The 27,118-nt window shown below is 41.9% G+C and overlaps 5 protein-coding genes and 1 long non-coding RNA gene across 6 annotated transcripts; 3 read left to right on the top strand and 3 right to left on the bottom strand.

The window, feature by feature from the left end:
• Window positions 1-2,429: 2,429 nt before the first annotated feature.
• LOC110483156 (histone H1.11L) lies at window positions 2,430-3,358 on the top strand. The gene has a single exon (XM_021552841.3). It carries the CDS (start codon window positions 2,443-2,445, stop codon window positions 3,121-3,123), a length of 681 nt encoding a protein of 226 aa, XP_021408516.2. The 5' UTR covers window positions 2,430-2,442; the 3' UTR covers window positions 3,124-3,358.
• A 3,396-nt stretch (window positions 3,359-6,754) lies between these two features.
• Window positions 6,755-8,748, bottom strand: LOC110483176 (uncharacterized). Its single transcript, XR_002467523.3, has 3 exons — window positions 8,673-8,748; window positions 7,072-7,164; window positions 6,755-6,898 (listed from the first exon to the last, which is right to left on the bottom strand). It is a non-coding gene; the product is annotated as an uncharacterized LOC110483176 (long non-coding RNA).
• A 1,421-nt stretch (window positions 8,749-10,169) lies between these two features.
• LOC144246332 (histone H4) lies at window positions 10,170-11,008 on the top strand. The gene has a single exon (XM_077783590.1). The coding sequence runs from the start codon at window positions 10,202-10,204 to the stop codon at window positions 10,511-10,513; it is 312 nt and encodes a 103-aa protein (XP_077639716.1). The 5' UTR covers window positions 10,170-10,201; the 3' UTR covers window positions 10,514-11,008.
• A 1,096-nt stretch (window positions 11,009-12,104) lies between these two features.
• On the top strand, window positions 12,105-12,579 carry LOC110483162 (histone H3). The gene has a single exon (XM_021552847.3). The coding sequence runs from the start codon at window positions 12,121-12,123 to the stop codon at window positions 12,529-12,531; it is 411 nt and encodes a 136-aa protein (XP_021408522.1). The 5' UTR covers window positions 12,105-12,120; the 3' UTR covers window positions 12,532-12,579.
• A 3,912-nt stretch (window positions 12,580-16,491) lies between these two features.
• LOC110483066 (histone H3) lies at window positions 16,492-16,952 on the bottom strand. The gene has a single exon (XM_021552702.2). It carries the CDS (start codon window positions 16,900-16,902, stop codon window positions 16,492-16,494), a length of 411 nt encoding a protein of 136 aa, XP_021408377.2. The 5' UTR covers window positions 16,903-16,952.
• Window positions 16,953-18,197: 1,245 nt separating this feature from the next.
• LOC110483065 (histone H4) lies at window positions 18,198-18,621 on the bottom strand. Its single transcript, XM_021552701.2, has one exon. It carries the CDS (start codon window positions 18,569-18,571, stop codon window positions 18,260-18,262), a length of 312 nt encoding a protein of 103 aa, XP_021408376.2. The 5' UTR covers window positions 18,572-18,621; the 3' UTR covers window positions 18,198-18,259.
• Window positions 18,622-27,118: the final 8,497 nt, after the last annotated feature.

The raw sequence follows: 27,118 nt of genomic DNA, 5'->3' as shown, positions 1-27,118 counted from the left end.
TAAGCTATTGCACTTGAATATCCAACAGCAAAATACAGCTGAGGAAAAAAGGCAAATTATCTCTGACTTGCATCAACACTCTGGTCTGCCCTTCCTGTCTTATGCTCACCTTTGTTTTGGTCTCCGCTGAATAGGAGTTCATGATGGTTCATTTCCTATGAGCATCCACTGGCCCACACTGACAATCTGTCATTTCTTGGTCTCTCACAGTAGGTAGAAATTATCTCCAAGGCTCAGTGATATCTTACATGAAGGAGAGATGAGCTTGAGAGAGTAGAATCACAATTGCAAACACTTTCCAGTTTCTAAGTAAATCAATGTACAATCATGAAAATGAAAATAATGAAAAATACTAATGTTCTGTTTATTTTTCCAGGAATCTCAGAATTCTTTTCTGCCACAAAGAAGTAGGAAGAAATAAAAGGATTACTAAGTCTTTCAAGGATTGTTCAAGATTACAACAGTTCTTGTACAAACCCAGAAATTAGACAGAAAGCTGCCAATAAATGTGAATATCTTGACACAGATGAACCACTTATATACGAATATCAAGGGACTAGACAACTACAGATCTTAGCACTAGTGCCTCTGGGAGGTTTTGAACTTGTTTTTGGCTATGGGGTTACTATTACTAGTTTAGATAAAAAATATTTTCAGCATTCTGATAGTGTTCAGTAGTGTCACAAAAGCCTTAATCCTCCCCCACTGTAGGAAATAAGTATCAGATTAAATGGGTATTACATTTATTTTCTCATTTCTGTGATTAATCAAGAAACAATGCAACATTCTGCAGGGTCACACCACTGTTTTGTTAGACTTGTTATTATTATCCAAAAAAATGCATTTACCTTTGTTTTATAGGTTTACTAAGGGAGACCTCACTAAGCTGTATTTTTTCAACATTTACCTTCAAGCAGGGAAAAAAAAGGTATTTCAAATTACTATACTAAATCTAGTATTTCCTCTGATTGTATCAGTTAATATTTTAAACATGGTAATAAGAAAAGAGCATGACATTTCTCAAATTACTCAAGTCACTGTGTTTCTTAATTTTCACACTCTCAAATGGCTGGGACTCTTCGTTTTACCGAGATTTCGTTCATCCTTTCACACCTTCTTTTAGCTCTGAATATAGTTACTCATGGGGGTTTTAGGAGCTGATGATAGCCCCGGATATGGAGGGTACAGAACACAATACTGCTGCAGGCAGATAGTTAACTGCTGTGTGTTTGAAAGAAAGCAACATTGCATTAAAAGAGAAGACAAAGAAAAAAAGAAAGAATCCATCCACTGTTTGTAATATCGAGCTGCCACTTCTCAGCGCAGGAATCCTCTCGCTTTTTTCTTTTCTTCTGAAAGTAAAGACATGGTGAATCACCAGATGGTGTTATCAAAGATACAAACTTACGCAATCAACATTCATTCATTAAAACCAGAGAAACCAGTTTTGCTTTAAGTTTCCTGGCTACTTAACATACCCTCAAAAGACGAATTTTCAGGTTTAACTCCCGGTACAATTAAAAATGCAGTACACTCCAGAGTCTCCTTCCCAATCCATTTTAATTAATTATGAGACAGAGAAGAATAATTACTTTTATAATATACTCTTATTACTCTATACATATTAACACTAAAAGCAGATAAACTAATTGCAGTTATCCTGCTCTCTGAATTTAACAAACAAAAGCTACTTCGTTAAGGTTGTCTCGAAAATGCAGTGAATGACAGAAACATCAGTGTACAGAGAGAACACGTCGGTGCCTTGTTCCACTGGAATGCCGAAGTATAAGGAAAGTAATATTGACTTTCACACACGCTGCTAAAGCACCAGCATCTCCCCAAAGGCATTAGCTGAGAGCCCGTGATTTCTGCGGAGACGCTGAGCGGGCTGATTTGGGAGGGAAGCGGCTCAGTCCAGGGAGCCAGCTCTGCATCAGCGTCTGGGACCATGGGGCAGAACTGTGTTACTTCCTCGGATTAAATATCCATTCACTCTGACGCCAACCGCTCAAACCACTCTGTTTTTTACCTGCCTTGTAGAGAACCTTCTAAAGAACAAGATTTTGTGCCAGTTGTGCCCATTTAGCTCACGGTAAAATTTTAAATTAAAGTCTAAACCGAAGGTTTCTCTCTGCCGCGGTCTCTGCAGCTGCTCACCGCTAAGTTTCAGGGGTCGCGTTTCTCTCATTTCTGCTCCTTCTAACGGGAAACTCCACTAGCTTGTAGGACAGACTCCCCCCTTCCCTCCCGGCAAGAAACGGGGTGCATAAGCGGCAAATTTCGTGAAGAAAAAGTCCTTTTTGGACCTTGAAGAAACACAACGGGCGCGGCGCCGGGCGGCGGAGCGGAGCGCCGCGCACCAATCAGCGCGCGCGGCGCTGCTATAAAAGGGGAGGCGGCGGCGGCGCTTCCATTGTTCGCCCGGATCGTGCAGCAGCCGAGATGGCCGAGACCGCTCCCGTCGCCGCGCCCGATGTCGCCGCCGCCGCCCCGGCCCCGGCCAAAGCTCCCGCCGCCAAGAAGCCGAAGAAGGCGGCGAGCGGCTCCAAAGCCCGCAAGCCCGCGGGGCCCAGCGTCACCGAGCTGATCACCAAGGCCGTGTCCGCCTCCAAGGAGCGCAAGGGGCTCTCCCTCGCCGCGCTCAAGAAGGCGCTGGCCGCTGGCGGCTATGATGTGGAGAAAAGTAACAGCCGCATCAAGCTGGGCATTAAGAGCCTCGTCAGCAAGGGCGTTCTGGTGCAGACCAAGGGCACCGGCGCCTCTGGCTCTTTTCGCCTCAGCAAGAAACCCGGAGAAGTGAAGGAAAAGGCCCCGAAGAAAAAAACTGCTGCAGCCAAGCCCAAGAAGCCGGTGGCTAAGAAGCCCGCCAGCGCCGCCAAGAAGCCCAAGAAGCCGGTGACCGCGAAAAAGAGCCCTAAAAAGGCGAAGAAGCCAGCCGCCGCCGCAGCCAAGAAAGCGGCGAAGAGCCCCAAGAAGGTGACAAAGGCTGCAAAACCCAAAAAAGCTGCAGCAGCAGCGAAGAGCCCGGCCAAGGCGAAAGCGGTGAAGCCCAAAGCTGCCAAGCCGAAGGCGGCTAAGCCTAAAACAGCCAAAGCGAAGAAGGCAGCACCGAAGAAAAAATAAATGGTGCAGAAAAAACTTCTATCTGCCTTGCAGATAAACCCAACGGCTCTTTTAAGAGCCACCCAACTATTCACAAAAAGAGCTGGAACTCTTAAATTTCTTTTAAGTCTGTTTTCGTGTTATCCGTGCGCAATTAAAGGTTTTTGTTTTTTTTCTTCGTCGGGGCAGAGCAGCACCGTAGCGGAGCTCACCGCGGCACAACTGATTAAATAAATAATCCCCGAGCGCCGGTGCAGATACCTTCTGTTCGTTGCAAGAAATCGGTGCTGAGCGGAGCTCCTCGGGGCAGTGAGGGGCACCGCTCCAGGCCCCTCGGCTCTTGGGAGGGGGAGGGGGAGTGGGGATGGGGATGGGGATGCTGCGGCTCCCCGTAGTTGATCTGCGATCAGCCGGGAGGCGGAGAGCTGCGCAGGCAAGAGCCTCGCACCGCCCCCAGAGCCCAGCAGGTTTCGAAAAGCCCGCGCTCCGCAAACATTGGCCGCCGTTCTCGGGCTTTTCTGATGCCCAGCAATCTTCGGTTTAAAAAGGCGCTCCACCTTTCTCTTTACAGTCACTTGGCGGAAGAGGCTTACGAATTCCCTGGTAGGTTTGTACCGCCTCTCCCACCTCCCTCGTCCCCCCTTCGGCCTTTTTCACTTCCCGTCTAGTTTTGTGCCCCCTTTGGAAACCGTAGAGCCAGCGGGGTCCGAGAAGTTCGGGGTTTCGAGCTGCCTTGCTGCTGTCCGAAGTCCTCTACTTTGGTGTTCCAACTCTCGCTCCCTGGAGCTGCCGCGTGTTCAATTTTGCACAATTCGAACCATAAAACCTTCGGTGTTTTCTGCATATGCAACAGCTCTGGTCACCGGCAATTCTCCCGTCTCAGTTTAAAAGACGCACTGCATTCTTTTCACCGCGATTGGAAGTGGTTTACTGCGAGTATGAGGCGATCATAGCCTGTGGGTAGGGATTTACTTTGTTAATGAGCACAAAGCTCGAGCAAAATTGATCTTTCACTTAAGAGATGACTTAAATATTGTAAGAAATTACCACACAACAAGAAAGGTTGCATGTGTGCAGGAACACTGAATGCGCTGTCTATATAAGCTCCAGTGGTTATACAGTCCATTGCAGGAACAAAATTAACATCAAACCAAAAATTCCTGTTAAACTTGTAAAGCTGATTTGTGCAGCATAGCAGATACCTGCTGGGAAAAGGGAGTGCAGTGGCAAAGAGCACGAGTAGCCTGGGAGAATTCATACTGCTGGGATAAGTGTAACGTCATCTTTATGCCAATTGCACCACCGGCATATCAGTCAGTAACCCAAATTCATCGTTTCTCATCCACCTTTCCCCTCAGCTTGTGCACTGCTGGCCCAGCAGATGCCACCTGATCTCAGCTGTGGGAGAGCTGTGCACAGCTCCAGACTGATTCTTCCTCAGAAACAGCTTCTGTTAAATTACCAACTCACTGACGTGGTGTCTGTCTGTCTGTCTGTCCCTCAGGATCCCACATCACCTTCACCAGGCTTCTCTACCTAATAAGCAGATTCCTATTCTGGACAGAAGAAAAGCTGATATGCTAAGAAAAACTCAGGGGTTACTCTTTTGCTGTCATGGCTCAAATTCTTTGCTAAGCTACTGGACTGAGGTTCAGTTGTGTGATTTATGATTGCAGTGAAAAGGGAATACATCTCACTCTTCTATAACATATTTTTTGGACATATGGTCATTAATTTTTTTTCATTAAGCATGTTAAGATGCCTCGTGATACTGGCAAGAGAAAGAAAATATATGAGCTCTGCTTAGTATTTTCTAAGGTGTTTGTGTTTAATATCTGGTCATACTTCGACAAAAAACAAAAGCATGTACTTTATGATTAAATGCTAATCTGCCCCAAAGTTAGAAGGAAGGTAAAAACATAAAAAAACCCAAGTGTACAGTACTGCAATTTATTACAAGGAAAACCTGGTTTAATTGGTTTTCTCTTACATAGGGTCAGCTGTTTATTTCACAGATGTACTTAGTAAATGTCAATATCAAAAGTCTGTGATTTTCCAATAATTCCAAATGAACCACTGAGTTATATCAAGGCCTACATTTAGCAGAACAGACATAAGAACCTGTCAAGAATTCTGTTTAAGTTACTCTCCCCAGAATAACAAATCACTTTCTACTGATGAATACTTTTTTATGATGGGAGTTACAGAATTTTCATCAGCATTAATCACCACATAGCCCAATTCCCTGTCAGATTACCACAAAACCAGGTAATTTTCAAACATATGTTTCTCCATGTGTTCATTCTCTCTGAATGGGTTATGTACTTCTTATGTATGTCTATGTCTTTTACGGTAGTTATTGTCAGATGAAAGAGTTTATTCTGCCTGGCCTCATCATGTCTTTGAAAAACAATAAAAAAGTCTCCCTTAATGATTCAATTCTTAAAAACATCAAATGTGGAGTTTTATTGCAAGTGAAACTATTCCACTAATTTATTAAGAAATCTGTTTGGGAGGGAAAATTAGAAGCTAGACTTTCATAAAAAGCAAATGGTGTTAGTTCAGGCACAAATATGTTTAAAATTTGTGCTGGAAACAGTGTAGATAAGACAGGGATATTTTATTTATTGCTGAGCAGTGCTTACACAGATCCAAGGCCTTTGCTGCTTCTCACACCACCTCACCCACGAGGAGTCTAAGAGTGCACAAGGAGCTGGGAGGGGATACAGCCAGGACAGCTGGTTCCAATACCAATATCCCAGATATCCCAAAAGGGATATTCAAAACAATACAGTCTCATGCACAACAGATAAAACTGTGGGGAAGAAAAAGGGAGTATTCCAGTGATGGCTTTTTTCTTCCCAAGCCACCATTAGGTGTGACAGAGCCTTGCTCTCCTGGAGGTGACTGAACACCTGCCCGCCATGGGAAGAGATGAAATTAATTCCCAATTTTCCTTTGTTTGCATGCATGGCTTTTGCTTCACCAATTAAAACGTCTTTATCTCAAGCCACAAAGTTTTTTCACTTTTCTGATTTTCTCCCCCATCTCTGGGAATAAGTGAGGGAGCAGCTGCACAGTGCTTAGTTGGGCTGGGATTAGACCATGACAGCTGAATTAAGCAGAAAAAAAAATCTTCCTATTATCCTGGGCTAAATGAATTGTAAAATGTGAGTTATGTACATTTCAAGACTACGTTTACAGGTTCTCAAAAGGAAGAAACTCTTCAGTTCGGAAACATCTACAATATATATGGGCAGGAAGCTGGGGACACCAGATGTGCAGTCTGAAAGGGTGCAACATAAATAGCATTAATACTAGACCTGTTCTGTGCCGCTTGCATGCCAGTACAGATTTGAACCAGCTTGAATTTGGGTACAGAGCCACTTTTCAACTAGACACCTTTGACATAATAAGATTACACAACAGAGTTTTCCTTCCACAAGTTTCTTTTTTACTGTCTAGATCACAATGCACCCAGTGTTCTGCTGGACACAGAGTTATCAAATACTTTTTTATGTGGGAATTTGAGATCTCTCCTCTACATTATGTTGTCAAAGCATAAAGAAGTAATCCATGTGACTCCTCCTGGGATCTCCATTCACTCTACATACTCAATTTTGGACAATTATTTCTAGACTCAGAGTGATGTTGCATTCTGACTTTAATTTTGCACATATTGTTTTGTTGATCTCTTTGCACTTCCATTGCCATATGAATTTTTGTTCATCAGTCCTGCATGAACTGCTGAGACATTGGTGAAACCTCAGTGACTGCAGGATTGAGCTGCCAGCAGCTATGAAAGAATTGAAATGTAAAAAAAAATAAAAAATAATAGGATTATGGCTTACATCAAACATTGAAACTTGATCTAGTAAAAAAAGTCCTTGTCTACAGCACCGAGGTGTGAGATGACAACCAAGGGCCAAGGCCAGGGCTGTAGCTCACTGCCTATGGCCTGCACTGTACCTGCTGTTATCTGTGCACATTGGGAGCTGCCTTGTTGATGTCAAGGGAGAATGACTGGGCTGAAGGTGAAGGTAGGATGGTCACACTTTGGCTCTGAGGAACAGCACAAATGGAATAAAGTCATGATCTGAACTTCGAAGGACACATGGCAAAACAAGTAACTTTTGCCCAATAAAGTCAGTTATATATTAAATTGCATGCTACTGCATACACTAATAACTTTTATGTAGTATGTGCTACCACATATGTGGCTATATTACTCACTTCTCCACCTAGATCATGTAATTCAAAAGAGGGAGAGTGGGATAAGATTATGTGTTATATAAGGAGGGTAGAAATTTAACCTGTTTGGGAAGAAGACAAAAAGACCTTGGAGACAGTCAACAGGTTACTCTCCTTTCCCTCTTCCAAGTTGGGCAGGCCTTCTTGCTAAGCTTAATCACATAATTATAGCAATAACAATAACAACAACAATAATATTAATATCTGGGTTAATACAACATTATTGTTCTTGTTGGAGCTCTGTCAAAGTGCATTTAGCACTGGAAATTCTGAATTTGTACTTCAGTTTCTTCAATAAACTATTTTGTTCTCCAGTCGGTGATTACAGCAGTTTTTTTCAATGCAACTGGATCTATAGAGCTGAATTGTTAAACTGCACTATTTGTGAATCATACTGCCTATTTTACACTATTAGGCTTATAGTGCTGAATTTGCAGGAATCAGAAATTAAGGCCAGCTGCACCCAGCCCCTCTGATCTCTGAGGACCAGCTGGAATGCAAGGGTGTTAATTTTCTGCCAAGTGTTTATACTCTAATGCAACACATATGTTAGTCTGTATGATCTTTGAATGTCTCTTTCAATGGATCTTAAGTTACTGTTTAATTTTATCAATGATACCTCACAGAACAGATGATATTTGATGTAAAACTTAGAATCAGTTGTGAGCAAAGAAGAGCAGGAACTCAGCTCAAAAGTTGCTCCCATTTATTAGTTGTGTATTTCTGTCATGAGTTAAAAAAACTAATGCTATGAAAAAGCATGTATCTAAATTTTTTTTAAAAAGTCAGTTTCCAAATGATTTCTGATATTTTGCAAAGCAAACAGACAGCAAAAGACAGAAGAAAATATTATATGTAGTCACAGATCCTTGGGCAGAAGCAGCTCATTAGTGAGCAGGATTTACATTATAAGGCTGTACCTTCATTTTATTCCATTGGGGGGAAAAAAAAAAAAGAGGAAAAAAATAATAACGAACAAGGAAGCAGAAAGAAAAGCTCAGCTTTACAGAACTGGACAATTTATCACAAGTTGCTTATGTATGTGATTTGCCCAGGATTTTGTGATGGCCTCATGGCAGGCACCTGCAAGTGGAAACAGTTCAAGGAGGATCTGTGATAAAGTCAGAGTCCATGAAGTCTGCTTGAACAGACTGAAGGTCTGGATTTTCATAAAAGAGTAAGTTCAGGGAGTTCTGCAGCAAGTAGTGCTAAACTGCCCTTTTGGTAACACCCAGGGGATTCATCTGTGTACTCAGAGATTAAAAACCTGTTGCAAACATGACACCAAGTGCATAGTTACCAGTGCAGGACATACCTACCTTACTCCAAAATCTTCTGCAAATGACAGAAGAGCTGACTGCAGAGGGCCCAGTTTCTCCGGATAGCTTGATCTTCCATAGCAGACCAGTCATGGTTTCTGAAATTATCTCCCTAAAAGGAGCAAACTGCCCTTAGGAAAGATAACACCACGATCTGAGCTGTGTCATCCCCACTGCATTCCAGAAGTATCTCCATAGCCCAGGTGAGAATATCATCAAGTTCCATGTGGAACAGAGCCTTTGTTAGAAGTTTAGAATTTTAGGATGTCTCTTTCAGAATTTTTGTCTTACCCATTTGGATTTTCTTTGAGCCCATGCTGAAAAGATGCTGCATGAACATGAGACAGATCGCATTATTTCCATTTATCAGTGAGGGAGGGGCCACTCAACAGTGATTTCTCTGCTAACAGGTGCAACATCTCTATCTGTGTTCTAAGGGAAGATAGATGGATTACTGTTCAATCTTTTGTTGTAGCCTCATGAAAACACACACTACATAAACCTGACCAGCCAGTAAGAAAAAACAAACACTATCAAGCAATCAAAAAAATGTCCATGAGAGGGCAGCAAACACCCAACACAGGAAACCTTTTGTATCATTCCAGATAATTTTCAGGTCGAAAATGATCTACTGAATATTTTTTGCTAAATAGAGCTAAATTTCAACAGCAAAATTTCAGAACATTTTCCTTCACTAAAGAGACCGAACTGGAATTAATAAATACCCGAGAAATGCATAATCACCCTTTTTAAGTATTTAATTTTTCAATTACTCTAAAAATAGACATGCTCTTGTTTATGGCACAACCGCACTGGAAAGTACTGTAAAAATATTCGTCCGAAAGAATACTTTTACCTTAAAAAATTAAACTGAAACATGTAAAGTCTCAATTAGCATACCTGTACAGGTAAATTCACCTTGAGATAACATTCAGAGATGGCGAGAAAAAAAGATGTGAGAAAAAAATGAGAACGGATAGAATTTCTCAGAAACACGACTGGGTAGAATTCACTGCAAGATTATCTATTTTTAAATAGTGAAGTAACTGTATAAACAGAGAAGTAGCTCAGGAGAATTCATGCAAGCAGGTGAAACCGAAATACATAAGAAATGAATCTTTGAAAATAACAAATCGGAGCATAATTTAAGTTAATCAATAAGTGGGGTAACTTTCTATGAATGAGCTTTTTCTTCTAAGCTATCACGAAATATCAAACGTTGGAAAAAATTACATGAATTATTATAATAAACCAGACACGCTGTCCTTCTATATGAAACACAAGAACGCACCGAAAAGCGAAACACCGAACCCACTGTGCCTCGGAGAAGGGAAATTCACACAAATCACGGGATTTTCTGCTCGCGGGCCTCGCCATAGAAACAGCGGGGAGGTGGCGGGAGACAGACTGAAGTCCCGCCCCCTTCATCCGCAGTTTTCAACCAGGTCGGACCCAACACCATAAAAGCCGCGGCGCTGCCGCAGCTGCCTCACACCGGCACCGTCGGCAGCGGCTGGGACAGTCTCGTCATGTCTGGCCGGGGTAAGGGCGGCAAGGGGCTCGGCAAGGGCGGCGCCAAGCGCCACCGCAAGGTGCTGCGCGACAACATCCAGGGCATCACCAAGCCGGCCATCCGCCGCCTGGCTCGGCGCGGCGGCGTCAAGCGCATCTCGGGGCTCATCTACGAGGAGACGCGCGGTGTGCTCAAGGTCTTCCTGGAGAACGTGATCCGCGACGCCGTCACCTACACGGAGCACGCCAAGAGGAAGACGGTCACGGCCATGGACGTGGTCTACGCCCTTAAGCGCCAGGGTCGCACCCTCTACGGCTTCGGCGGCTAAAGCCTTCTATTCACTTCGGACTGTACCTAGAAAAAATCAAAGGCTCTTTTCAGAGCCACCTACGTATTCCTTTAAGAGAGCTGTGTTACAAAGTTGCAGAGATTTGAAGACCAAACTATTTCTAGAATTGTTCATGCAATACTAATGCTTTGTAGAGGGGGGGTCTCAAATGTGTAAGTCAGCTGTTAACAAGGAATTCGTCTTTGCCCTATGATGTGGATCTTTTGTGTTCCAAATCCTCATAAAACTCGGTTCAAGGACTGTCATTACGATAAAACTTCTTCTTAATGTCCGCTGATTTAAACAATTATGTATAATGGTTTTCTATGCCTTAATTTTATAAATTCTGTGCTTAACTCAGTAGAAAGAAATTTGAATTTTTCGACTACGGAAAATTCGGAAATTTACTTTGGGATGAATTTTCTTTCTGATGTTTCTATTTACCCCCCTTTATTTCCTTCTCTCATTTATTCTAAAATAAAAAAGTAAATCTAATTCTGTTTTCTAGTGATCATTTGATGGGACTGGGAGGTAAAAGGGATGGGAGGGGACTGAACAATAAAAATAAAGATGAACCCAGAAGTACATTTTGTTGAAAAAATTACCAAAAGAAGCCTTGTGTTGGGATTTTTCTCATTTTCACATATGAAGAGAACTCCAGTCCTGGGTTCACATGAAGTATATTTTTGTTGTACTTCATGACTGAAAGGAAAAACCCGATTTTAACTTTATATAAAACCTTTGAAAATCATTTCACAGTTGCAAACAATGATATCAATAAATATTTGTGGTCATGGCTGATTTTCTCAAACCTTCATGAGTAGGGGAAAATTAAAAAGGAGACCAGTACCATATTCCTTTTCAATTCATTTCACAACAAAACCATAAACAAACAAACAAAAAAAAACCCAAACAAACAAACAAACAACCACCAAAAGAAAGTCAATTGCCTAATGCATGCAGGATTTCTTCGGGAAATTAAATCACGAAAAACGTGAAAATAGTAGCTTTCAAATTATCTCAATCGCTACAGCTTGTTAAATATAGCTATAAAGTTGCATTATTGGATTTCTTTAAATCCTTCTCTTTCAAGGTACCAGACCATCTATCCTTTGTGTCTTTGGGAAAAATGTGCCTATTCACGTAAGGAGCTCTGTACAGCACTGAAAGAGAATTTTCCTTCTTTTGTAACCAGCCCATCATTAAAAATAGCAAAACAAAACAAAGACACAAAGAAAGAAAAAATAAAGTGGGAAAAAAAAAAAACAAAAACTGCTGAATTTTACCCTCTACGCTGTTTTCAATCTGTCAGGAGACTGGCAGAGATGCAGAGCCGGAGAAGCAGAAGGGATACGAGCATTGTGTCTGAAATTCCCGGCTCGCCCCAGGCCCTGGATCCGCACCGAGCGCGTTGCAGTCGCAGCCGCGGAGCCGAGAGGCTTCGGGCAGAGCTTCAGCCACCTCGGGCCCCGCTGGGATCCCACGGCAGCCAATGACATCGCGCTTTTGCGGTCCAATCAGAGACGGGTCAGCTCTATAAATATCGGCGCTGGAAGCGAGGGGGCATTCAGTTCTTTTCTTCTTTCAGTCGTTGTTGGTGCCGGGCCATGGCGCGCACGAAGCAGACGGCGCGGAAGTCGACGGGCGGCAAGGCGCCCCGCAAGCAGCTGGCCACCAAGGCTGCCCGCAAGAGCGCGCCGGCCACGGGCGGCGTCAAGAAGCCGCACCGCTACCGGCCCGGCACGGTGGCGCTGCGCGAGATCCGGCGCTACCAGAAGTCCACGGAGCTGCTGATCCGCAAGCTGCCCTTCCAGCGCCTGGTGCGCGAGATCGCGCAGGACTTCAAGACCGACCTGCGCTTCCAGAGCTCGGCCGTCATGGCGCTGCAGGAGGCCAGCGAGGCCTACCTGGTGGGGCTCTTCGAGGACACCAACCTGTGCGCCATCCACGCCAAGCGCGTCACCATCATGCCCAAGGACATCCAGCTGGCCCGCCGCATCCGCGGTGAGCGCGCCTAAGTCTCCTGCCGTAGCCAACATAGACCCAAAGGCTCTTTTAAGAGCCACTACATGCACATCAAAAAGAGCTGTAGCACTGCTTCAAATTTCTCTTGAAATTTTACCCGGGATGCTTTGCAAAATAGCAAAGAAACAAGTGCTTTAAAACACTAGGTGGGGGGAGTGTGAGAAATAACAGTTATAAGATGGTGGGTGGTTAGAGAGCCTCAGGCAGGATGGAGAGGTTTGCATCTCTGACCCATGGACGTGACACAGGAGAAAAGGCGAAGTGGAGGGTCCTGACAGGGACACTCCTGTGTCTGGAGTCGGCTCAGGAAATCTGCACCTTAAGCCCTGGCTGGCTGGTTCAAAGCATGAGCAGAAACTTCCTGTGTAACTATTCTGTGTTACTGTCAAACTTCACTAACAGAGATTTCCTTATAGGGGGCTGCTGCTTTCCTCCAACAATTCTTAACACTAGGAACAGGAATATGCATTGCAATAAATTAATTTTGATTATCTGAGATTTGATATATATCATTATACCTGGTGTTAAAACAATGGACCACCATGCTGATGGCACAACATATATGAGGCTTCTTGCAGCACAGAAAAGTAAATGAAAAGGCCAAGAAACTGACTGGAAAGTACTGTAGAAAGGAATAACTTACCAAACTTTTTCAGATTTGTTATCATAATAATACAAAACAGGGGGGATAAGGTTGTGGGTTTCAATTTGTTTGTTTTGTTTTTTTCTGGAGGGGGTATTTGCAATAAGTTTTATATAAATCATGTGAAAATGTATGTATTCTTGCCCTAATGAGAGTAAATGTATTTGTCTTTCAACTTGCATTTCTTCGGTAGTGATCACCATATATCATGTCTTCTGAGTTGTCATTTCTGTAGGCCAGTTCTTCAGCATTCTTCATGAGTTTTTGGAAGTACAGATATATACACCTGCAGTTTTCAGCCTTCTAAGGGCCCACCTTTGTTCAATTTCTTACGACGAGGCAAGGTCAGTCTAACAAGAGTCTGAGACCCCAAAAAAGGAGTTCAAAATTAAACCTCGGATTCATTAGTTGCCAATGTATCTCCAGTTATTTTTGGAATCATCTTCTATCTTTCTTCTCTCCAGCTGCAAAAATTCACATCTGGAATTTGGGATGTCACAGTCTTGAGGACTGGAGAGCACTTCAAGGCTGCTGTTAGAAGCCAAGAGTGGCCACCTGTAATTTTTAGATCTTCTGGGCACAATTTGCCTGCTTAGAGATGATGTTCTACAGACGCTGTCTGCCAGAGGCAGCACGTGGGTGGTGGGGAAAAGAAAGTAGAAGGACTTGTAGACTTTACCAATCATATAGGATAAAGATTTATTTGGGGGGTTCTGCCTTTTATCCCTTTTTTAATTTTCTCCCTTCTTTTTTCTTCCTCCCACGTAAAGCCCCCTGAATGAACTTATTGACCACCATGGCGTGATTTTGGAACAAAGCTGGAATAGAGGGAGAGTTGTATAGTGTAGCATGATGAAGATTTCTCCTTATCTTGATTGAGCAGCATGATGTGATAAGAAAATTTTAACTAACAGCCTGGGAGAGAGGGAAATATTTCACTAGGCCATAAAAGTTCCATGTGCTTTTAAAAGTCAGAGATAAGAATAAACAAAAGGATAACCTCAGCCTTTCTTTCTTTCTTCTGCTTCAGTTGTAATAGAGCATATTAACATTAACTAGAAAAATAAATAAATAAATTCTGTATTATTTCTAACAAGTAGCACCATGCCAATGCTGTAAGATCCTACCCAGTCCCTTTTAGCAATTTACTTGGATGTCACTGAAATATGGACTGAGAACACAGAGAAGATATTAACAACTCACCAGTCATTAAGAATAATTTCCTCATTCACTTTTGAGAGCAGTTTCCACAGACTGGTATCAGGGAAGGCTCTTTATAGAGCCCGGGTGTGCACTATAAGCAGGCATCAGTGACCCCTGCCTCTTTAGTTACAATTGCAACACTTCTAATGTTTTAGCCCTTTTAACTTTTGCTAACCTCGAATTTGGGCCTAGTTATGAAGTTTAAGTCATTTGTCAAATACAAGTGTGTAGCAACAAGTAGGATGGAGGCTACAGAAATCTTATACAGTAGGCATATATAGTGTTAATTTTAATACTATAATAATAATTACACTTAGGCACAGTCTCTGTAGTCTTCCAGCAGGAGCACTGTTATGTATAAATTCTAACCCTTTACTCTGCAAGTTGTGATGTACAAACAAAAGAGTAGAAAACAATATAATAATTTCAACTAGAAGGGACTTTGAGTGATCATCTAGTAGCAGCTATGAAACAGTTTGTATTCTTTAATACACCATATTATCCCAGAACTGCAGGAAAACATTCTAGATGATCCTGAGGCAGAGGGGAGTGAGAAAGATGGATGGATCTGAAATTTATGAATGGAGAAAGAGAATATGAAGGTATGTATAGTGGTATATTGCATTTATATATGTGTGTTTATATTTACTTTCATACCTACATCACTATGATATGAGTATTTCTTGTATATACCATGGTTACCTCGTGTGTATTGTTTCAGCAAAATACCATATAAAACCTCTTACAACGTTCCCCATATGCCATACTCAAATACTTGAATTTTAATTTCAGAATAATTTGGCTGGTAAGATTTACAGAAGGGTTTTGGACAGGCTGGAGTCCATTGTCAAAGACAAAAGATGTGACAGCAAAGAAGCAAAATCAATAGAAAGCTCAGTGCTTTATTTGTGAATTTGTAGAAAAATTGACCTCTCTAAAATACTAAAACAGTGCCAGTCTCTAGGACTTGGCACTACCAAAAATTGAACTAAAGGCCAACTGTAATTTCCTGACTACAACATTTTATTGGATCAACTAAATTCTGCTGAGTGTTAGCTTTCAATCTCCCCATGCATGTTCCTCTACTGACTCCATTTTCTTGTCATCAAATAAAAAATGCTTGTCTTTAACTCTCAAAACTGTATGAGCCTATTTCCTACAGGTCTCCCATTGTATAAATCTGCCAAGCTTTGACAGCTGCTTTCTTTTCCTCAGCTGATGTGGCCCCAAACAGAAACCACAAAACTTTCTCTGTGCCAGCCGTCTCCATGTATTGGGAAAATAGAAGAGGTGACGTGTCAGAAACAACCAACCACCAGATTCTCTTTGCCTTTCCGGGTACTCATGGCTCATCTTCTCCAGCCTGTCCTCAGCCTGAACATATCTAGCCCCACTCACCCCACCACGCCCCCCCCCACATAAAAAAAAAAAAAAAAAATAGACTAAATTATTGACTTTCTCAATTATGAATCCTATTATCATGCTTATAAACTTAGCACTTCTGTTTTAGTCAAGTGTTAGAGGTAGATATCTGAGAAATCCAGTTAAAATTTCAAGAGTACATCACAGTAAAAGTAATGATAGTGTATAAAAGTTTACAGAAACTGTTTTAAACTTGATGTTTTTCTTCTAATGCTAACTCAGGAACTCAGGTTAAAACGTCCACAGTGCTTTCAAGTAAACCTCGACTATTCCAAAGAGACTGTTTTAAAGAAAGTATCAAGTTCGGGGTGGGGGGAGGGAGGAGGGGCAGGGAAAAATAAGTGTGGCTGTCTGATTTAGGATTATATTTTCCATTTACTGCTTGAAAACTCATTTCAGTTTGTGCAATTTACTTATTCTGTACAGCTGAATGGGCATTACAAAAGGACCTCACTAAAACAGCATGCAACACTGCCTAAAACAGGAAAGCAGTTTGAGTACATGCTATTACCTGCATGCTTACATTGGAATTGCAATAACCTTTAAGAACTTCAGAATCAGCCTTTTAAGAACATATAAGGAAAACAGTGTCTCAACTCTCTTGTGCAATGTAGTGGCTCTTAAAAGAGCCTTTAGGGTATTGGAAAAATTCAGGATCACCTATAGTGCATAGGGGACAGGGAACTCAGGCGCGCTCGCCGCGGATGCGGCGGGCCAGCTGGATGTCCTTGGGCATGATGGTGACGCGCTTGGCGTGGATGGCGCACAGGTTGGTGTCCTCGAAGAGCCCCACCAGGTAGGCCTCGCTGGCCTCCTGCAGCGCCATGACGGCCGAGCTCTGGAAGCGCAGGTCGGTCTTGAAGTCCTGCGCGATCTCGCGCACCAGGCGCTGGAAGGGCAGCTTGCGGATCAGCAGCTCCGTGGACTTCTGGTAGCGCCGGATCTCGCGCAGCGCCACCGTGCCGGGCCGGTAGCGGTGCGGCTTCTTGACGCCGCCCGTGGCCGGCGCGCTCTTGCGGGCAGCCTTGGTGGCCAGCTGCTTGCGGGGCGCCTTGCCGCCCGTCGACTTCCGCGCCGTCTGCTTCGTGCGCGCCATCGCTGCAAGAACTCGCCACGAACTCCGGGACCGGAGGCGAAGAAATAAGCGCGCCTTGCTGCCTCGGCTGCCTTTATAGACGGCACAGCTCTCTGATTGGCTGCTAGGATTCCGCCGCTCCTATTGGGTACTTTCAATTTCAAAAAGCCCGCCTCGGACGTGCGCGCCTTCCCCAACGGCTGCCCGCCCTCAGCGCCCCCCGACCCCACCCCGACCCGGTCTCGCCCCCGCCGCTTCTGCTTTAGGGGTGATCTCTTATCACAATTTTCACAATCTCCCTCAAAAATGAACCCTTTACGGAGAAGCGTTCAAACGGGAAATGAGAAACTGCAAATTATGCTGAGCTGAATGCATAGAAAATTCATTAGGTTTTTTTTCTAATTGCCTTTATTTTTTTTTATTTTGTCGAAATAGGAATCATAATAGCATTTTTGGGCTTGGATTTTCGTTACTACGGGGTGAGTAGGGTTGCGTATTTTGAGGGAGTTTTGATGGGAGAGGTCGTGCTCCACATTTTGTAACTTTTATCTGGCAGAGTAAATGCTTTTGGATCAACATTAATTGTAAATGCAAGTCTTCTAGCCCAAGGTAGAGTGCGTTCTAATTACTGAAACTTTCCGCATGCAAAGAATCCTTAGGCTGCTGGTGAAGCCCAGCAAGGGGTCAGCTGAATGTTTTCCTCACTGAATATATGTGCAATATTGCCCTACTCGCGTGAGCTGTCTTTGGAGCCCGATCAGAAGGGCTTTCAGGTGAAAGGCAGGCACGTACGGAGACCACCTCTGGCCCCCGAGTTAAAAGGAAGTGTATTCATAACCCTAAACTCAGTGAAAAAGGAAATAATGGACAATTTCCTATGCATCACATTCAGAGGACAACGGGGACCTTTTTTTAACATTAGGAAGGGACTTGGGGAGCTGATAATTCTCATCCTGCACTACAATCGACATTAACTTCATTTAAATAGGTATCTACTTCTACTGTTTACACATTAAGGGGGAAAATCCCTGAGATGAGATGCCTGCAGGGTGATACACCTTTAAGGCGTCACCACGGAAAAGGAGGCTACGTTTAGGTTGCTTTGGTACTTTTTTAGGTCTTTTAAGACACTGTCCTGAACATAGAACATTTAAATAAGATCACCCTCAGCCTCTTAAAAGCAAGATTAATCTCGTGACTAACAGTTAAAATTAAGTGCTTTCTGCAAAATAATATAAAGCCATTGATAATTATTGATTTAAAATTCTTAGGCTAACAAATCACGTTAAAGCAACACAGCTCTTTTATAGTTGAAGTGTGCGGCTCTTAAAAGAGCCTTTGGTTTTTTCTAGGTGCAGTCCGAAGTGAATAGAAGGCTTTAGCCGCCGAAGCCGTAGAGAGTGCGACCCTGGCGCTTAAGGGCGTAGACCACGTCCATGGCCGTGACCGTCTTCCTCTTGGCGTGCTCCGTGTAGGTGACGGCGTCGCGGATCACGTTCTCCAGGAAGACCTTGAGCACACCGCGCGTCTCCTCGTAGATGAGCCCCGAGATGCGCTTGACGCCGCCGCGCCGAGCCAGGCGGCGGATGGCCGGCTTGGTGATGCCCTGGATGTTGTCGCGCAGCACCTTGCGGTGGCGCTTGGCGCCGCCCTTGCCGAGCCCCTTGCCGCCCTTGCCCCGACCAGACATGACGAGACTGTCGCAGCCGCTGCCGACAGTGCCGGTGTGAGGCAGCGGCGGCCGCGCCGCGGCTTTTATGGTGTTGGGTCCGACCTGGTTGAAGCCTGCAAAGAGGAGGGGGCGGGGTTCCCGCCATTTCCCTGGTGCGTCACCGATGATGAAACATCGTTCGCTGTTACCTGTTTAGGGAGCCGTAAGGTCTGGCAAGTAAACCAAAGAATGAATCTCCTCCAGGAAAAAGATTCCAGCGATATGCGTGTTCTTACAGTTGGAAACTTTTCTCCCCGCTCCCTACATTTGTATAAACCATTTGCATATGTGCGCGTACTATATTTTGGTGTAGTGGAAGGGATTTATAGTTGATTTACTGTGATTTCCTTCGAATTCCCGTTATTTTCATTATGTCTTTTATTATTACTTTTGGTTAATTTGTATTCAAAGTGCTATAAACGTTGCTTCATTCTTTTTAATGATTTGAAATCTCTAAACAGTTTTAATTTTTTTTCATAATAATATTTAATTTTATTGATTTTTTTTTATTTTGATCCTCACCTCTCATTTCTTAAATATTCCAATTTTATATCAACATCTTTTTGTCTGTAATCACATATTAACCAGAAGGTGAAATAGAATATTTTTTATTTTCTTAAAGTTATATTAGTTTGTGACTTCTGCTAATTTTGCTCATTTTTAGTTACTGCAGAGGTCATTTTTGTAAATGACCTTTACTATAAATATAGACTGAAATTTCTGCTCCTGGATTAGTAAAAAAATCACCTTGCTTTTTACTATAGATTAGGCTTTTCAGTCTTTATCTTTTTTGTGTGTGTGTGTTTGCGTACATGTGTGTGTTTCTATATCAATACTGGAAACAAAAGATATTCTGAATTACCTTATTTGAAAGTCAGTTGTGGTCTTAGGACATTCCAAATGTCATAATGTAAAAACATCCTGAGCTGGTACAACTGAAAAAATAATATCTAAATAATGTTGGTTTTCTCTTGTCCTTTTATGTGTGAAAGGCAAACATAATTTCTATGTACAAAGTTTAAAATTCATTCATAGGCTACTTTGAATTTAGGTCAACATTAGTAAAAAAAATATTGCTAGACATAATATATTAAGAATACATATGAATAAAATTCTGGAAATATGTTTGTACTTTCAAATGAATAATTTTGTTTTTAGGGTACATACTGCATAAGATTTCATATTCCTTATTTTCCACCCACTGGCAGCTGGTGCTTCCTTCTCCCTTCAAAATATTCTGTGTCACTCTCAAAGGAAGAATGGAAATGCCCTAAGTCCTCTGTGAAGGAGGCAGGTTGTACAGATCCCTGCTTTGCACTGTATTGATGCTCTTGGAATCTGCCATGCTAAAAACACAGATTTCATCTGAAGGAAAGAAATAAATTCTTCCCTTGCACTGAAAACCTGAGCACTTTTGACAGAGCAGCATATTCCCACAAGCGAGGAGAGCTCAGAAGGGAAAGGCAAAACCTCAACGAGCTGGTGGAATAACACACTGAAAAGAAAAGTGCTCTTATTTCAACATCGGGAAGACGGAAGGGTTACCATGGTTTTAGACAAGAGAGCTGCACCAGTGAATCATCAGATTTCCTCAGATGACTAACAAAGACTAACTCCTTCCTGAGCAAGCCAGATGAAAATGAGGGGTGGGGAGAATGGGCCGTGTACATGTGAATCAGCCCAATATAATTTGTGAAAACTGGAGAAAAAATGTAAAAGTTTAGAGACAGTTAAAGGCTTGAGATGATTTCAACTGACCTATTCCCTTCCAGGGACTGGGCAGGGGGGGCAGCACTGATACTGAGCATATAGAGACCAGTAATGAGAATTTTGTTTCTACAGTGATTAAACTGTCTATTCCAAATGTTTTATTATGCTTGGAGCAATTTCAATACAGTATCCTTCTTATCCTTCTGATAATTAAAAATACAATCTAACATCAAAAATAATCATTAGGAAAATTTAAAATTAAACGTTAAACTCTCATCATGTAATATCTGAAAGAACATGGATGGAGAGTATTCAACTCCTAGAGCATGGAGATGGGATCAGCTGGGACCTGCCTCTACACAGGACTGTAAACTGCACAAGATCTGACTTCTTTAGCAGTCCTTAAGCTACTAAATCTACCCCAGTGTTCTTTGCACTCTGTCTCCCCATGCCCACACCGCACCTTCAGTTCAGCACATAAACCATGCTAGAAAGCTGTGCATACTAAAATAGACCAGCACACATCATTTTGGTAAGAATATTTTTAAGCACAGAAAGCTCTGATTTTGAGACTGAGGCACAAAAATCAATATTTGCATGTGTGGATTTACCATGTGGAAGGAATCTTCTGGCATTAGAATAAGAAATCCTTTCTGCTGTCCAAGCAAAACGGGCAAGTACTGCAAGTTTAGTGTAATGACTGGTACACTGATAACTAATTTAGTATTTTCCCTGCCTTTCCCTGCTAATTCAGACAGTCAGAGGTGGAGAGACACAGTCTCATCTTTTTATTTAACCACTCCCACTGATCAGAGATAAGAGTTTGGGCTGCAGCCTTGGTTTGGGCTGTTTCCAACTTCCTTCTTGCTACCAAATTCAGAAAATAAGCAGGGACTGGTAAATCAATAAAAGACCTCTCTTGTGGTCCAGCATTTTAGGCTGACCTTTGAGGATGCAGTTTGCCATTCACATAGAATGGCTTACAGATCACATGATCCACAGAGAGGCAAATTCTTCCAAGAATTGTCTTGTGGGCATGTTGTCTGAGTCACTGCTGGGAGGAAGACTTGCAGGGGCCTCACCCCCATCCCTCCATGCACAAGCTGAAATCTTGCAGGCTCACTGAACAGCTGGAACAGCTGGTATAGCTGGATAGGTCCAGAGAAAAAAGGCTGGAGGAACTCCTAGATCAGGTTTGGGGTGTTGAGAAGTTAATGAAATACCCAGTTCTTCACATGAAGCTTTTACAGGATATGGGAGAGAAAAGACAGGGTCAATAACCTGTAGGGGGTGGGGCAAGGGCAACAATGTGGAGCAAATTCTGGCCGTCGCCTTAGCACTCCTGGGCTTGTCTAAGGAAAACACCAAAGAGGATTTGAGAGAAGCAAAGCTCAGTAGCACCCCATGCAAATCTGTTCCTGCAGTTTGGTAGAGACACAGTAAACAGCAAATGAGCTACTCAGCAACCCCAGCTAATTTGGATGCTCAGGAGCTTTGCTTCTCTCAGATCCTTTCTCTTCTTTCTAAACTGGCATTTGATGGAAGCAGCACAGGTCTCATGATGCACTGTCCCTTGATTAAGTCAGAAAGGTGAATCCAGAAAGAATTGTAAGCACCACATTTTTTGCACAGCTGAGACCGAGTAGCTCCTCTTGTTGCCTGGCCTCATGCAGAGCTGGTCTGGGCAGCACTTTTTCAGCTGAACTCTGCCAACCCTTACAGAGCTGTAAGTACTTAAAAGAAGCTGAAGTACTGCCTTGTCTAAATGCTCTCTCTGGGGCATAGTTTTCCAAGTGAAAATCTAATGTGAACATGCTTGTAGGAATTTATTGAATATTGTTTTGGGCTATGTGTTTCTGGAGGAAGCCAACTCTGAAAAATTGTGATATGCCTTTTGTGAGTGTCTCCAGACACTGCTGCTGTGCTCTGTTTCATTACAGCAATACTTAATTGGAAAACAAAAAATTCCAGTTGAAAACCCCAGGCACGTACAGGGATTTATTCATGGTCGTGCTCTGGACAAAGCAGCTTGTCTTTAAGGATACAGCAGTTAAGGAATTAATCACAATGTCCAGGTCCTGGCCAGGTCAGACCTGTCATCACCTGGACTATGCTGAGGCAGCAGCATACAACTGCCCTCGTGTGCAGAACTCGGCGCTTCTCTTCGACAAACTGCACAAGATTTCTGTTGGCCCATACCTCAAGCTTATTAACACCCCTTTTGTCTGCAAGTATTACTTTTGACCCTGTCTGCCTTCTTCACTTTGTGCTATCTGCACTAGCTAAGTGTACATTCTGCCTCAGCACCCAGGCTGTTCCAGAAAACACTAAACACCAGCCCTGGAGCATTGTTTTCATAACCAGTTGTCTGCAGACACTAAGTTGTTAAGTACAGCCCCTTGACCCTCTGCTACAGACAATTTTCAAATATCTAAGAGCCTGCTGATTCTTCCTGTAGTCCTTCTGATCCCAAACTTGGGAACTTGGGAGATGGTTTCAAAAATATAATGAACTGTCAAGCATACTGCATACAGCATTCCTCCTTTGTCCACACATAGGTGTCAAATCAACAGTTCTGTGATAATTACCTATACCTGGACATGAACAATTTTTGTTGCAATCTATTCACTATCCATTCAACAGAATCCATATTATTTCTGAGACTCAGTCACTCTCTATCTTGGAGATAGACAGTGCTGTAATTCCTTGTAACATTTTCTACTCCATAGTAGAAGTTATTTCCTCACTGCTAACTTGCTGCAAAGAACATCAGTTCCTGTACCTTCAACCACGTATATTATGGAAAAATCACTTCCTTTCTCATCATATTTTAAGTGTTTAAAAAGAAAATTTAGTTTTTCAGCATTCTTTTTCAGTGGGTGTACTTCAATAATACATGCCTTTTCATCAGGGATGAATTCTTAGACATCTGACAATCGCTATTTCTCTCTTTTGTGTATTGACTTATTGTTCACTTCCCATTATCTGAAATTTGGAACTAAAAACTAGGCCTAAAACTCCAAATAGGAGTGTACTATTCCTGTCTACAGACAAAGATCTTTGCCTGTCTTAGGGAAGCAGTCACTGTGATCCTTTTCTGCTAACATACTGCTTTTGATTCATTATCAACTAAGAACCATAATCTGAAGATCCAGATCTACTGAGGTGCTTGTCAGCTCCTGCTGACAGTAGCAGTTTTGCAATATTTCTTAGTATTTGTAAAACTGATACAGTTTATTCCAGATGAAGAATCTAACATATCTTTGAAGACAGTGTCTCTTATCCTGCATTTTTCAATACATAAAATGTCATCAACCTTTTAAATTATTTTTCCTAGTTGATACTCTCAGCATTTATATACAAGCTTTGTAGACCTTAATTGAGATCATAAATAAATTTATACCAGGCATAGGACTGATCCCTGCAGTCCTAGGCTGTTTGAGACTGCAGTTTAATTTCATAGTTGATAAATATAAACATTTAAATATGAATTTCTACCCTGGGAGTGTTGGTGTTTCCTGATGATTACTTTCATTTCTAATACTTTTCTAAAATGAAACAAAATGAAACTGAGAGAAAATCTGTAGTATATAAGCAAGTTCTGGAGAAACATCGCACCCTGTACTGAGACTCTTCCGAAAGCAAATTTTGAAAAAAGCCTATTAAAATGGTTTTAATTTCTTCCTTTATATCTGTTTTGAGTACTGTAAATTCAATTTTTTTTTATTCATATCTTCCCTGAAACTGTTTGACCTTGTAATTACCACAGATCAACATCAATGAGTTATCCCTTCCTCAGTATGTGCTGAGTCTGTAACCTGAGAAATGCATTAATCTGTAACCCAAAATGACTGATTTTATACTTAGATCTTGGCCATACTCTTCAGATACCTAAAGAGTAAGAGATGCTGCATAGTCTGGGTGCATAGCTGGGCCTGCAGCATACTGTCCCAGGAAAACTCCCAACATCCTACTTCCTCCACTCAGAATTAAGAGCTGGAACTACCTTTGATATCTGAGGAAATGGCATCTAACAACATGCACATCCTGGCTCTCACTGAAGGGGTAGGACAGAGTTATTCTATACTGATGGCATAGTTTCAATTTGCATTTCTGACTGAATCAGTATTTACAACCTCCATCACGAAAAAAAAAAAAAATTGACTCTGTTGTGCACCTGGGAGGATAGACGGCATGTCACATAGTTTCCAATACCACATTCCAGTTCTTTCCAGGCACTCTGTAAAAGTTACAGGCAGGGTTACATTTCCATATTTTTGCATGTAGATCCCTGTATTTCTTCATATTTCTGCACTTACCTTCTTCCTCTTTTTCTTCAGCTGAAATCAATAGAAATTTAGTTGTTCTGCAGAACAAGGTAACACAGAATCCTGCTCATTACTGAGGTTCCTAAGCTTACCAACACTACTGCTACTAGCAGTAATTCTCAGTCCCATGGATGGATGGAGAGAAGTAAAATTTGGTTAGGAGAGAATCTCTGATCCAAAGGCTTTCAGAAGCTAGGAGGAATATTTTGATACTTTTGGCTCTCATTATATGGTGGAAAAGGGAAGATTTGGGAGGTCATTAATTAAAATGCACAGTCATTTTTTGCTGGTTGGCAAACATTTGGCAGTTATGGCAGAAGAGTCACTTCTTCAATCACCCCAGACTGTAGGAATTTAAGTTCTGCTGAGACTAACTAGCCTTAACAAATCCTTCAGTCACATACAATGTGAACACTGAGTTAAATCAGGGTTGCTCAAACTCATCTTGACAAGCCTTGAAACTAAAGACTGTGCGAGGGGTTAAAGTGGTTTTTGAAGCTGTCTCTATTGAACTACCAATATTTAAAACATTGTGGGAGTGTCATTCAGGGTTAATATATACATGGGCTTCACAAATTAACCTGGAGAAGGGAAGGACTATGTACAAAATGGTATCAAGGGAAATAATTGTTTCCCTCCACTCATCACTGGTGAGGGAAACTGGAGTGCTGTGTCCAGTTTTGGCCTTCCCAGTGCAACAGAAGCGTGAACATAACTGGAGTGGGACCAGTGAAGGGCCACAAAGATGATGAAGGGACTGGAGCATCTCTCATGTGAGGAGTGTCTTGTTAATGTGTTCAGATATCCTGTGGGAGGAATAGAGGACAAAGATCCAGTTTTCTATAGTACTGCCCAGGAAAAGAGGCAATAGGCACAAAAACTGAAACACAGGAAATTCTATTTAAATGTAAAAAATAATATTTTGGAACATTCTCCCCATAAAGGATTTTGTGTCCCTCTGCTCTAGCTGATCCTTCTTTGAGCACACTCAGGACCTACTGCATTAGGTGTTAGATTAAAAGATTAGATACTTTTTTTAGGAGATTTGATTGTCCTAATGCTGAAATAACTGTCCATATATTTTTGTTAGCTTAGATGAAGTATAACTAAAAGGATGTAATCTTCTTTACTACTGAAACTCCCTGACACCTTGAATCTTCCCTACATTTAAAGTTTGCAGTTGCTGAACCAGTATTGTCAATATAATTTCAGCATGACAGAAACTTGACTAATGTCTTTTGATCTTGTTATGGTGTTTTTATTACTAATATTGAGACTGATTACTCGAGCAACTGCAAAATTACTATTTATTAAGAAGACAGCATGCTTCAGTTAAAAGTTGTCATTTTCTCTCTATCTTCCTTGCCCTAAGTATAGTAATTGTAATTAAGTGAGTGTAGGTTTTCAGCTAAATTTGTCTAATCAGCTTATCTGGATTGCTCTCCTCCTGCAGTCTGGATGTCTTATTTGCCTTTATTTGTCTAAGGTTTTTCCTCCTTGAGAAGCTTTTCTCTTGACAAGAAGTTAAGTATTTTCTCTACTATAGAGTCTTAGGATTTTTTTACATTACATATGAACTATTTTTGTTTTGAAGATCCCTGCATTTGAAAATGCTTTGTCATTCCTCTGTAATCTGCAGTAGCACCTACACAGATGAGCAAGGGAATCTGGGCATGTGTGTGATGGTGCAAGGGAGTGAGGCCATATTTTGGGTGTGCATTTAAAGAGGGCAAAAAAAGTTTGAGTTCCTCAGTAAGAGATGAACAGAGACAACAATTGCACAAGGTGCTTGGAAAGGAAATCTGAGAGAATACTGAAAAATGTTTGCTGTTTAATTAAGTATTAAATGAGTCGGGAAAATGCAATTTTTATTACCAGCTCAACTCTCAATTTTTTTTTTTTATTTTCATGTAATTTTATTGACATGAAGAAAATTTCTCTGTCTGATTAAAAAACTGTTCCCTAGTGTACCACCGATAGTTTATATGCTCAGATGCTTGCTTTGCTTTGTATTTTTTCCTCTTATCAGTAAAACACCAAGGCAATGTCGATGCTATTTGTAATGATCAGTCTCTAAAATACGAGAATTTTCTGTGGTTCTGTGTCAGTGTTGCATTTAACACCTATTTCCAGCAGTGCAAACTTGAAAATTACTCAAAGCAATTGACATGTTTGTTTTACCCAATTAAGTAGAAAATGTCGTTGCTTGGCCCAGAGTGCAGGAATAAGCCCTAAAAGTCTTCCCTTCTCACACCATCTCATATTTCTAAATTCCCTCTCTTTATTAACACACATAAAAAAAAAAAAAACAAAACAAAACAAAAAAAAAAAACCAAAAAAAAACCCAAAATCACCTTCCCCAGAAATGGATGATGAGAACAGGAACATTTTGTCTTCTCAGAAGTAGGCCAGGGATAATTCTCCACAGATAAGAACCAGTGTGATGGTTAAGGAAAAGATACAATAAAGGATGTTGACACACAATGCC

The sequence above is a fragment of the Lonchura striata genome, chromosome 5 (assembly GCF_046129695.1).
Source record: "Lonchura striata isolate bLonStr1 chromosome 5, bLonStr1.mat, whole genome shotgun sequence".
In the NCBI taxonomy this organism is placed as follows: Eukaryota; Metazoa; Chordata; class Aves; order Passeriformes; family Estrildidae; genus Lonchura; species Lonchura striata.
Note: the sequence above shows the minus strand (reverse complement) of the source record. Positions and strands in the feature narration are given on the sequence as shown.

What these genes read in the sequence shown, in the direction of transcription:
- LOC110483156 (XM_021552841.3), top strand. Translation starts at nt 2,443, where the DNA reads ATGGCCGAGACCGCTCCCGTCGCCGCGCCCGATGTCGCCGCCGCCGCC.
- LOC144246332 (XM_077783590.1), top strand. Translation starts at nt 10,202, where the DNA reads ATGTCTGGCCGGGGTAAGGGCGGCAAGGGGCTCGGCAAGGGCGGCGCC.
- LOC110483162 (XM_021552847.3), top strand. Translation starts at nt 12,121, where the DNA reads ATGGCGCGCACGAAGCAGACGGCGCGGAAGTCGACGGGCGGCAAGGCG.
- LOC110483066 (XM_021552702.2), bottom strand. Translation starts at nt 16,902, where the DNA reads ATGGCGCGCACGAAGCAGACGGCGCGGAAGTCGACGGGCGGCAAGGCG.
- LOC110483065 (XM_021552701.2), bottom strand. Translation starts at nt 18,571, where the DNA reads ATGTCTGGTCGGGGCAAGGGCGGCAAGGGGCTCGGCAAGGGCGGCGCC.